We start from the raw sequence: 12,797 nt of genomic DNA, 5'->3' as shown, positions 1-12,797 counted from the left end.
TGGTGCGACCTCCCTTGTGCCAGAACCAACGTGTCGTCAGCGTAGCAGACCACGCTGACGCCGCTAAGGAGGTCGGCGCGCAGCACCTAGTCGTAGCCGATGTTCCACAAGAGCGGCCCAGAACCGACCCCTGCGGAACACCGCACGACATCTCCCGCCGGGCGAAATCTTATCTTAAAGATCGATGAATGACATTTGGTTACCTTCGATGATTCTAAAACTTCCGTAGTTTTATAAAATAAAGAAAGAAAAAACGTTTATTTCTAATAAATTCTATTTTTAAACAAAAAAAAAACGATTCTGACGTTGCTGACAATAAATGACAATAAGTGACCGGTCAAATTGGATAAATGTCCAATATGCTCGGTCAGATTAATCGGTCACATATAACGTGACGGTCACTTTACATCTCTAGTTGAGGTAGACAAAGGAAAAGATGGATTGACGCTTGAAAGAGGACATGAATAAGGGTCCGTTCAGACAGACCGGCTCGGAGAGGAGAGCAAATCCTTAACACATTGAAAATCGAGTATTTGTAGTAAGGTTCATTTTTGTATGTGCACTGCTTTTGACATTAAGAATGCTCGAAGGCGCTCGGTGTGAAATAATAAGAGGAGCTAACCGGCTCCGATCGCGTTCTTTTTCTCGGTCACGAAGACGTTTGGCTCCGATTGCATCTTACGCAGCCGATCGGAGCTGATTCCGGTCTGTGTGAAAAGAAAAATGCGCGCTGATGCTCTCCGAGCCGGTCTATCTGAATGGATCCTGAGAAGTAAGTGGATGCTAGTATGACGTCTGATAGAGATCATAGAGAGCAATGGAAGAAAGAAACATATTGCGCCGACCCCAAATACCTTGGGACAGGGCAGGAAGAAGAGCTACAGATAAGCAACATCACCATCCGTTCCCCGCTATTTCAACCGCATTCGGTGGAACTACTTCCCGTAAGCGGATAAAATATAGCCCGTGTAACCCAGGGACACATAGCTTTTCAGCAATGATTTTTTTAAACTGGTTCAGTTGTTTCCGATATATGCAGTGGTATGGACATGTGATGCGGAAGAATGATGACCATATTGAACGAAAGGTTTTGAGCAAGAGTATGGATGGACACAGTGGAAGAGAACGGCCAAAGACACGGTGGATGGATGGCTTGAAAGAATGATACGAAGAATGTTACTTGTGAGAAGACGAGAAGAGATAGAAAAGTATGGAGGAAGGAAACATGATGCTCCCACAAAAAAAAAGTAAAAAAAACTTTAACGTGGGCATGTTTTTAAAGGCGTGTTGGTCTATAAAATGCGAATTATGATTACGGTAAGTTTACCTTGAGTACATGATCTTGTCCCCCAGTGAGGATGCGGCCTCCTTCAGAGTGCATCTCGGTGATCGGCTGCTGGTGGGGCCTGCACTGCGCTATCCTTGAGCACACCACTTCTGTAACAATACCATCAATATAAGCACATCATACAAAATTCCGAACAGACATCATGTGGTAAGGTTCGCTCTGGCGGAGCGTTGCGCAACACAATTTAAATGAATGTAAAGGCGGGTCTACGCTAGACGAACCGAGCGAGACACGGCTCCTGTGTCTACGCTAGGAGAGTCGAGCACGAGCGGAGCACGAGCCGAACACAATTCGTCTAGTGTGGACCAACATATAAGCCTCTAACGAGCGCGCTGCGAGCATTTCGTTCGTGCTCGGCTGCGATCCGCCTGTTGTCGGTTTTTGAGGGATTTGCTAACAGAGATCGTTGTAGGTTCGTTGTACGTCCACACTTGACGCCGCGATAGCCGTAAGTGAGCTATGTAGGGATATATGAAACTCTATGAAGCGTTTTTGCTTTTGTGTTTTTTACATGTAGCTGTCAGTGCAGACGATGTTCAGACAAATTACGCGTTTAGCTGTTAGTGCTGATGGTCAGAGTGACTGTAAAACCGGCCTAAGTCTAGACGGAGTTTGAAGCGTCGAGCTGTTGCACGGTGGATGACGCACAGTACCTGCACATACGTTCACGAAGCTAGTTAAACATATAAACATTCCTCTCCAATTCTCTATTTAAAAAAATCCGCATCAAGATCCGTTGCGCTGTTTTAAAGATTTAAGCCTAGGGACAGCAAAAGCGATATTGGTTTTTACTATGTAGTGATACTAGCAGTGGCGAAGGGTGGTTTAATGAAATAGGGAAGCCGCAGCAAAAAAAAAATGGGGGGGGAGTACTCAGGGATGGGGGGGAGAGGTAATGGAGGTAATTTCTCAGTCCACCTTTTAGCACTGACTGAGAGACTGATAGTTTGAACATGTTTTCTCGAGGAATTCAGCAGATTATTAATATCTTTAAAACTTTATTATCTTTAGTTAGGTATATTAATTACTAGAATCTGAGAAAAGTTGGCACTAGAAACAATAGGTACATTTTAAGTATTTAATTTACAACGGCCTGTTAGCCATTGATATTTATCGTAGGTATATGTTTCATAAATCCGCCAGGACGTTAGTAATTTTAATATTGACGTAATATTGGTAGGCAGCCCCGGATCTTCAATTTTTTTTAGGCGGGGCAAAAACTGAAAAATGCCGCCCCTTCCTACTTATGTTTATTTTCACCAACGAAAGTCACTTTTTTGGTAGGTAAATGACTTAAAAAAAAGTGTCCAAATCATTGTCGGCTCAAACTGTTGGCCAGGTTTAAGTTATGAAAGTCGAGACAGAATAATGCAATTATTGTAGAAATTTGCGCGAGCGAAAGAAGCGCACAATTTTTTTTAATTTTGGGACACAAAAAGTTAATACATTTTTAAAAGCGCTGTAAAGTAACAAGCAGTCGGAAGCGCAAACTTTTTTGTTTTTGAGGACTCCATAAATAATATTTTTGGTAGATACATTTGACTTATAAAAATGTAATACAGCGTGGATTTGAGTCAAGAAGTTATGATAGCAACGTATGTATAATATTGCGCGAGCGAAGCGAGCGCGAAATTTTTTGAGCCTACGACAAAATAATAAGTGACTAAGTACATTGTAAAGCCACGAATTAAACTGGGAATTATGTACAAATAAAAAGAAACCGTGATAAGAGCGAGTGCCATTTGTGTTCGTTGATTCGGTGCGTCAATAAAAATAATAAAACAATCAGAAAAACAGCACATACACTGTCATTTAGCCGCGAGCGTAGCGAGCGAAATTTTTTCACTTATTTGGAGGATGTTAAAAGTGAAAAATAATCAAAATGATCAATTAAACAAAGCGAAGGCGACTTTTTTGTCTGTATCATGATACAATGTGGGACTTCCTTATCAAACAGGGGCGTCCCGCGGCGCCCCTAGCCCGAGGCGCCCGGGTTTTTCGCACACCTTGCACCATAGCTTAAGACGGCCCTGAAGACTCACAAATGAAACTGGGAATTATGAACAAATAAAAAGAAACCGTGATTAGAGCGAGTGCCATTTGTGTTCGTTGATTCGGTGCGTCAATAAAAATGATAAACCATCTGAATAAAAATACATTCATTGCCATTTAGTCGCGAGCGTAGCGAGCGAGAATTTTTTCACTTATTTGGAGGATGTTAAAAGTGAAAAATAATCAAAATGATCAATTAAACAAAGCGAAGGCGACTGTGTAATTTTTTCGAAATTTCCTGATGGTGGGGCGCCCCTGAGACATACACACACCCTGCACCATAGGTTAAGACGGCCCTGTAGGTAACTATTATGGTCTGTGATGTAGGATTTAAAATCAGGCAGCCGCCTGATTTTGCCGCCCCCTGAATTTGCCGCCCGGGGCATGGGCCCCGGCTTGCCCCCCCCTAGATCCGGGGCTGTTGGTAGGTAATTCACCCGAGCGGCGTGCCCGAGTTTTATAACACGTTTTTATTCTCAAAACTTAACCTTGAAAAACAAGTTCCTTCCTAAAGTAAATATTCTGTGGAAAACAGTCTAATGCGATTAATGCTATCCTAGTTAAGTTTTATAAGTGTGTACATTAAAAAAAAAGAACCGTGATGCAAACTGTCTACGTATAAAAATAACTCATTTCAACGTAGGTCTCTCTATTTTCACTACACACACTATACTCTTACTGAGTTCCAGGTCACAGTGCGATCGCGGGGATTAGTAGGGACTAGTAGGGAGTAATGATACTTCCAACTACTTAATCAAATTCATATACTCGGTGAATACGAAAAACTATAAATTCCCAACTAGGGTCATTAAATCGCGGAGAATCTTAACACCGCGATTCAGGATTTGCATAAAAATGCACAACGCCATCTATGTTGACATAATGTAACTAAAACACTTAAACTAACATAAAATATTGTACACACACGAACTATGTTATTTCCAAATGATACACACACTAATAAATTCAATTAAGTAATACAAAGAACAAATTGTTAATGGTATTATCTAAAACAAAATAAGAACAATGAGAGTGAATTTGTCTGATTTGTTTGTTTACATATTTGAAAGCTCTAAGCGCTGTCACTCGCGCGTAGACAGATATAGCTACTCTACTCTTCACGCGTTCTTTCTCGTTCACTCGCGAGTTTTGATTGGTGGAACCCGCTGCGTGAGCCGGCTTACCGCTCGCCCTTATGCCGCGAACATCGCGCGGCGCGGCGTGGATGACGTCACGCAAGCGTAGTTTTGTATGGAGGAGGAAGCCGCGGCTTGTTTAGTAGGAGCAAAATGTTTCAAGTAATTTATAGACTTTTTTTTTACGGTGGTAGGCGTTTTGTTATACCTACATATTTAAATTGTGTGGTTTAAATGATTATATTAATTATACCTATACCTATATTATAACTTATACCTATGCTTCTTTCTTGAAATTCGAAAGGGAAGCCGATGGGAATCGGCTTATAAGGACGCCTCGCCACTGGATACTAGCTATACTGGACTAGGTATAGGGCCGATCTTACCTTCTCCGTCGCTGAGATCAGCTTCATAAGAGAAACTCATTCTAGCGCGCGTTGAGTCGTCACGGGCGTGACCCACCCTTAACGAGCCCGCTGATCCCGTGCGTTTGTGCGCTGAAAATATTCACACAAACAACTAAATATAAACATTTCGGAGTTTGTAAGTGAGTGAATTATGTGTAGTCGAACGTAGATTTGTATAGACATCAGTTCGATAATATTTTTCCTATACCTTTTTTTTTTACCGACGTCAAAAATCATCAAATGACCCCTCCCGCTGTGGGTTAGCAGCGGTGAGGGAGTGTCAGACTCTTACTGACTAAAAACCGTCGTGTTCCGTCATAGGCCTTTTATGTACCAGGGCCGCGGTATTTCTTTCGAACAACCCGCAGCATTTTTCCTATACCTGGTTGCAAAAGAGTAGTGAATATTGTTTTGGAGAAATTTCTGTCTTTCTGACGAAACTGTTGAACCGTTTTAAATGAAATTTGCTGTAGGTATAGATAATTTTGACCTGTGGAGAGTACATAGGCTATTGTTTATGTGGATGCAATTGCGCAAGTGGATAGTTTTAGAACAGATGGTGATTCACCCAAATGATGATGGGGCTGCGGGATTGTTAGAAAGATTTACCTCGGTCGTGGTACACAAAGGGTTCAAGGGGAACATGGTGGGGTTTAGTCGGTAAGAGATTGACATTCCCTCACGCTGCACCCACAGAGGCAGGGGCCAATAGGCATGTTGACTGGGTAAAAAAATAGTGATTCTAATTAGTCTGCGTTCTAGACTTGTCAATAATATTAGACATGTATTTTTTTACAAAACATTATTTATTATATAATCTAGTGATGTCACGTATGTGTCAAATTTGTACTCAGAAGTGACGTTAGATAAAATTCAATCGTGTTACATCTTCGTTGTTACTTGTTTGTGAGTAAAATTAAAAAATACTTGTCCATTGTTTTAGTTTAGGGTTATCTAGAAGACGGACTAATTATTTTTTTGCCAAAAAAGTCGTGGTGGCCTAGTGGGTAAAGGACCAACTTCTCAAGTATGAGGGCGCGGGTTCGATCCCAGGTCAGGCAAGTACCAATGCAACTTTTCTAAGTTTGTATGTACTTTCTAAGTATATCTTAGACACCATTGACTGTGTTTCTGATGGCAATTAAACTGTAGGTCCCGGCTGTCATTGAACATCCTTGGCAGTCGTTACGGGTAGTCAGAAGCCAGTAAGTTGACACCAGTCTAACCAAGGGGTATCGGGTTGCCCGGGTAACTGGGTTGTGGTCAGATAGGCAGTCGCTTCTTGTAAAGCACTGGTACTCAGCTGAATCCGGCTAGACTGGAAGCCAACCCCAACATGATTGGGAAAAGGCTCGGAGGATGATGAGTCATCTAAATATATAAAACTCAAAGGTGACTGACTGACTGACTGACATAGTGATCTATCAACGCACAGCTGAAACTACTGGACGGATCGGGCTGAAATTTGGCATGCAGGTAGATGTTATGACGTAGGCATCCGCTAAGAAAGGATTTTTATCAATTCTACCCCCAAGGGGATAAAATAGGGGATGAAAGTTTGTATGAAACTTTGTCAATTTTAAACCGATCGGACTGAGATTTTGCATGCATAAAACTACTATGGCGTAGGCAACCCTTAAGAAAGGATTTTGATAAATTCCATCCCTAAGGGGATAAAATAGGGGATGAAAGTTTGTACACATCTTAGATTTTATGAAGAAGTTCTGATGATGAATCAGAATTTTATGATGACGTTCGCTTAAATGCGATTTTGATTAATTCAACCCCCATTCAACCCCCACGGGTGATAAAATAAGGGATGATGAAGGATGTAAAATGTATTAAAGTTCGGCCGTTCAGAGAATGCGTTCCTGACACCTATCAGTTAGTCAGGACTAGTGATGGGCACAACATAACACTGAGTTCGTTACCGTTCCCCCAAAATAAACCGCCGCATTATTTTAAGATTATTTTCGTTTTAAATTGGCGGAATCATTTAAAATTTATATTTTAGTTATTTAAGTGGAAACCAAAAAAAGGTCATATTCATATAATAAAATCGTTTTATTTATTCTTTGTTACAAAGTTACAATCTGTATTTCTATGCAATAAAGTAAGTAAATTGAATTGAATGTGCGTACAGAATGTTAATCAGACTCCGAATTCGCTTGAGGAGGTGGTGTCTTCATCATCATCTTCGCCTACGTGTATATTACGTGTATATTAGGTATTATCAATAACAGAATCAATCCTGATATCTCGGTCAAAATCTTCCAAAATCAGGTTTTTAGAGCTCTACCTCACTGGGACGCCATGGCGACGTCGCCAGCGGCACAGGTCTGGCTACTTCTGGCATCCAAATGTCGCCAAGTCGAGTGGCCATGGCGTCTCGACAGTCAATTGTTTACGTCGTCGCTCAAGAAATTGCAAGCTGACTGGCGACCACATTGGCGACTGTGTGAGGGAGGTGCGCTTTACCGTGTACATTATAGTGGCTACTGTGGCCACGTCGCCAAGTTGCCACGGTAGCCAGAAGCCACATAGGGAACTGTAGCTCGTGGCCACGCCTCCAATTTGGCGACGTTACCAAACCGTCGCCAAGTGAGTTAGGTTCCATACATTTCAATACTAACTGCTTGGATACGTAGCCGGCGACGTCGCCATTGGCGTCCTAATGAGGCAGGGCACTTAGTCTTAGCGCACGAAACGACAACAAATGACTATTTAGCGTCACAAAATGACGGCCCATGATGCCATTTGGGGTTACCATTTTCAACCTAAATATAAAATGCTACTTTCTTTCGCGCGTTCAGTTTGATCATAGTTTTATTTTTATATTTCATAAAAGTTATCCTATAGTCCATTATTTTCAAATTCTTAAAAAGAAAAACAAAACGTATTATTTTATATTATAAGTATAACTGTATAAGAACCATCCACCAGAACAGATTACGATACTTGCCTGTTATTTTTAGCACAGCACTACAAATATAAAGCGCTGACATAACCTTGTAATAGCGCAGTATAGATTTAGAAAAATATTGTTTACCAAGTTATTTGACACTCAATTTGGCACAAAATTACAACATTCATTGATTATTATTGATATAATAATGTTGTTTTAATGCTCAACAATTGTTAAAACGATAAACAACCAGCAAAAATATTTTTATCGTACTGCAACTCCATTACAAAGTTACGTCGTCAGTTCAATCGCGATGTGTCAGAAACGCATTCTCTGAGCGGCCGAACTATAGTTTGAACCTATCAGTACATAATGCGACTGCTAAGTGCTAATCCTAATTATACTGTCACGTGAAAGAATGCTCCTACGGGATAAGTAGTATTTTGACTATTCTATATTGCCCACGCAGACGAAGTTGCGGGCAACAGCTAGTTATACCATAAATAAGAAGATGTTCGACTTACTGGTTCTGTGCGCGGTACTGAAGTGCCAGTCGACGTGCGCGCCGGACGCCGCGTTGTAGGCGTCGAGACGCAGCAGCGTGAGGTGGCCGGCCAGCGAGGCCGCGCACACGCGCCGCGCGCCCGCTAGCGCGCGGACGTGCGTCGCGCCGCCTTCCGCGCTCCACCATACACACTGACGATACATTACACATTATACTACTGACCCAACGCACTCCTGGCTTCATTATTCATATGATTAGCATGGTTTTTAGCTCTGCTCACATTTTAATTTAAAATGGAATTGTAAATACATAGTCTTACCAAAGTTTTATTAATATTAAGGCGTCATTAATTAATCGAAACGTATGTGAGATTTTTTTAAGAACTTTGAACGAGTTACTAATTGGAAAATGGTAAACAAAGGACACAAAAAAAGCAGGTAATGTATAACAGAATAATACTGTACCATGAGTTTCCCAGAGCTTGCTTCCCAAAACTCCAGTCGTCCGTCGGCACAACCCAATATGATAAGATCGTTACAAAAGTCCATACACCACACAGGAGATTCTTTGATCGCTTTCCCTCTCCAGTCTAAATTACTTACTAAGTTACCATTGTCACTCTCCTCTATTGTGGCCCCACTGTCATTTACCATAGACTTATCATTACACTTATCATCTACACTGTACACTGAATTCTCACATGAATTAAATACGAAAATGTTTTCATCACTTTTATCACTATCCTTAACATTATTGATTGATGTATTTTGGTGACTTATATTTAAATTACTAGTATCCACATTTTCTTTAGCCTCGTAACAATTGTATAAAACGTCTTGTCCGTCTCCGCAGTATAAATTTCTGGAATAATAATAATTATAAGGTGAGTTTTTGCTGCTTTTAGTTTCATAATTAAGATTCTATAGCTGCGTAACGCTTCTTCGTTTAAAAATAAGCATCATCAACATCTCAGCCATAGGACGTCCACTGCTGAACATAGGCCTCCCCCTTAGATCTCCACAGATACCTGTTGGAGGCGACCTGCATCCAGCGTCTTCCGGTGACCTTTTTAAGGTAGTCTGTCCACCTCGTTGTTGGACAATAAGTAAATAAGCACAGTTTGAATTTATAGGTACCTGTAATTCTTAGCAAAATCATATTTGGTGGTTTCAGCAGCGGAAAGGTGTTGCGGCAAGTCCCCTCGCGCTACTGACCGAAACCTTAGGCCGCTAAGGTAACTGCTTAATCCTTTGCGAAGCCTGTGCACGTTCTGGAAAGAAACAACAATGTTTTGTATTCAATTATACGGTAAATACTAAATTATTATACAACAATATGAATAAAATTCAAGCACAAAACTCGCTAACCAAACAGTTTTGGATGAAACTTAGAGAAATAAGGACACCTTGTGAAGTCGGTCAAGGAGTAAGAAAAATATTTGGCAAGTAACGTAATGTTAAAAATGAGTCTAAAATTTACTATGATAACTACATTGTGACTGTAACCTCGTCACTATCAGGTTTATAAAACCGTAAGAACTCACCTCGCTTGTTCTTGGCGATTGTTCTGGACTATGATTAACTAAAAAATAAAAAAAAAGGATCATTAACAAATAGGCTTAGATTAAAAATTAAAACATTATGAAGACATAAACAAACCTTCACGCGGCTCATATGCCAAATTACTTTTCTTCGAAACCTTCTCGTACAAATCCTTTTGTAACTTGAAGAACCTGTAAGATATCAGAATAAACACGTTTTTATCCGTACTTATAAATTTAATAAAGAGGAATTATTTTTAATTTGTGATGATGATGATAAATATAAACCGTCTGTTTAAACTGTGACAATCTGTATTTTTTGGCTTAATAAACATAAAGGGTCCGCAACTGCTAAACCGATTTGAAAAATTCTTCCGCTGTTGGGAAGCTACACTATGCACTAGTGATATAGGCTATATTTTGACCAGGTATGTGAAGAAGTTCTCCCAAAACACTGGCGAAACTGCAGGATACAGTCAGTATTCTATTATATATTCACTAGCTTTTGCCAGCGGTTTCACCCGCATCCCGTGGAAACCTCTGCACGAACCCGGATAAAAAGTAGCCTATAGCCTTCCTCGATAAATGGGCTATCTAACACTGAAAGAATTTTTCAAATCGGACCAGTAGTTCCTGAGATTAGCGCGTTCAAACAAACAAACAAACAAACTGTTCAGCTTTATAATATTAGTAAAGATATGTGATCAGTTCAGAGGTGTTCGGGTTCCTTGTCAAATCAAAATCAATCTGTCAAAAATTGGCCTTCATTGATTGGTGATTCTATTTTTTTTTTAAATGATCGGGTTCTACAGAAGGCGTGTAAACGCGTAGTTCCTAACGTTCTTCGTCCCCCGAACACCCGCATTTGGCGCGCTTCTTAGAAGATTTTGCGTTATGACATTTCCACTAGTTTAGTTTTATTCTCAATGCTATTATTTCAATGTCAAATCAAAGAGTACCAATGATGTTGTCGGTCACGGTAGTCAGCGCGTGAGTTTTATATAAACACGCAAGTAACTGGCGGTCAAAGTTAAACCAGTTTTATAATTATTCTGTTGACGTGGACAAACCTACATATTGTAATTTAAATTTAATAATAGTGTTTAAGAGATCACAAGTTGTTTTAATAATACACGTGCCTGCTTCTTTTATAAAATTTTCTGGAAACTCATCGTGCTTGATACCATAAATGTTTGTATACAGTGGTCACAATTTTTCTGCCACTTTCTTATGTTTATTTAGCATGTTTTTTTTTATTAAAATTGAAATATAGTTATCGGCACGGATATTGAGCTCTCGGCGGAAGGGTAGGGATCGCTTTGCGCACTGTACACATAAGGCAATAAACCAATAGGTCAGGGCTCAATATCCGTGCCGATTACTATAATTACATAGGTGTGTACCTTAGTCTAAGCTCGTCAAACTTTTACGTTAGATGGCGATGTGTTGATATCGATGTTAGATCTTAACGAAAGACTGAAGGGAGAGAGGCTCTCACCACTGCGATTGGATTATGTTAAGTACCATGCTGCATAACAGATTCGACAACTTAAATTAATGAGCATCGGGCTTGGGTGTATATTGCAAAAAAACGGCAAAGTGCACTTTCGGAAGAAGTTTAGATGAGTTACAGGTGCCTTAACGCACGTAAGTCTGAAGTTATAAGTTAAGTAAGTCTGAAATACACAATTTAGAGATGTCCATTTGAATATGAAAGGCACTCACGCCCCGCGGTCGATGTTAGTGATGATCTCTCCGTTCTGCGAGTCCCAGACTTTGATGTTGCCTTGCAGACACGAACTGACGATTTTCTCTCCATCCGTCACCAGGCACTCCACTTCTTGGCTGTGACCAGCCACCACTAACGGCACAGCTTCCATCACCAGCTGGAAACGAAACAATAATTATTATTTTTTGAAAAATAAATGTCATTGAACACCCTTAGTAGTCATTACGGGGAGTCAGAAACCAGTAAGTCTGACACCTGTCTAACCAAGAGGTATTGGGTTGCCCGGGTAACTGGGTTGAGGGGGTCAGATAGGCAGTCGCTCCTTGTAAAACACTGGTACTCAGCCGCATCCGGTTAGACTGGAAGTCGACCCCAACATAGTTGGGAAAAGGCGTGAGATGATGATAATGAAAAAAACAAATGAAGTATTTCGACTTAGCGCACGAGCACGGAGAAAGGAAAGATGGGCGGAGATGCCATAGTGAAGGTAGGTCAAACGCTTTCTTGTAGGTCAGGCAACTTACAGTAGGTGTGATCAAAACGATCAGATACTAGAACTAACGAGGCGATTCAGAATCCTGGTCAAATCAAGAAAAATCTGTCAAATATTGGTGTTGATTGGTTGGTGATTTTATTTTGAAAATAAATATAAGGGTGATGCAACTAACGTTTCTAATCCTCCGAACACCCGCATGTTGGCGCGCTACTTACTTTAGGAGACTTTGCTTTATGACATCTACGCTAGTCATTTTGTTCTCCAAGATTGCAACATTGACAATGTGCAATGTGATGTATGAAGGAAAACATGTAAAAGGTTTCTGTACCTGGACAGCAGGTTGCTTCGCTACAATCTTCCTGTATTCATCGTCGTCACTCCACGACGCCCGCCATTCGGCGTAGTGGCGAGAACACACGCATCTGTTAAACACAAACAATGTTACTGCTACTAATTTCATTCGTCATTTTGTTGTTAGAACCATTTACTCAATAAATAAATTAATAGTAAAACACGCACACAGCAATGATATGATGATCATATGTTCCGGCTACATCATCAGATCAGTTCGGAGATAATACAGCTTTAATGTCTTTTTCCAAGTCTATTTTATTTTTATTTTTATTCAAAAGGAACTCCAACAAAGGATACACCTTACATGATGTTGTAAATTATGAAA

General features: G+C 40.5%; 1 protein-coding gene across 2 annotated transcripts in view; it reads right to left on the bottom strand.

The window, feature by feature from the left end:
• Positions 1–12,797, bottom strand: part of LOC110383314 (sterol regulatory element-binding protein cleavage-activating protein) — a 29,562-nt gene that overhangs the window by 5,730 nt on the left and 11,035 nt on the right. Inside the window, exons 10-18 of one of the 2 annotated variants that reach the window (XM_049839129.2) lie at positions 12,447–12,540; positions 11,619–11,779; positions 10,012–10,085; positions 9,897–9,934; positions 9,490–9,623; positions 8,818–9,214; positions 8,373–8,544; positions 4,923–5,033; positions 1,328–1,437 (exon numbers count right to left, since the gene is read on the bottom strand). In XM_049839129.2, coding sequence (XP_049695086.2) covers positions 1,328–1,437; positions 4,923–5,033; positions 8,373–8,544; positions 8,818–9,214; positions 9,490–9,623; positions 9,897–9,934; positions 10,012–10,085; positions 11,619–11,779; positions 12,447–12,540 — 1,291 coding nt within the window. The remainder of the gene's footprint in view (positions 1–1,327; positions 1,438–4,922; positions 5,034–8,372; positions 8,545–8,817; positions 9,215–9,489; positions 9,624–9,896; positions 9,935–10,011; positions 10,086–11,618; positions 11,780–12,446; positions 12,541–12,797) is intronic. The other variant, XM_064043668.1, reaches the window with a different exon arrangement.

This window comes from Helicoverpa armigera, chromosome 1 (genome assembly GCF_030705265.1).
Source record: "Helicoverpa armigera isolate CAAS_96S chromosome 1, ASM3070526v1, whole genome shotgun sequence".
In the NCBI taxonomy this organism is placed as follows: domain Eukaryota; kingdom Metazoa; phylum Arthropoda; class Insecta; order Lepidoptera; family Noctuidae; genus Helicoverpa; species Helicoverpa armigera.
Note: the sequence above shows the minus strand (reverse complement) of the source record. Positions and strands in the feature narration are given on the sequence as shown.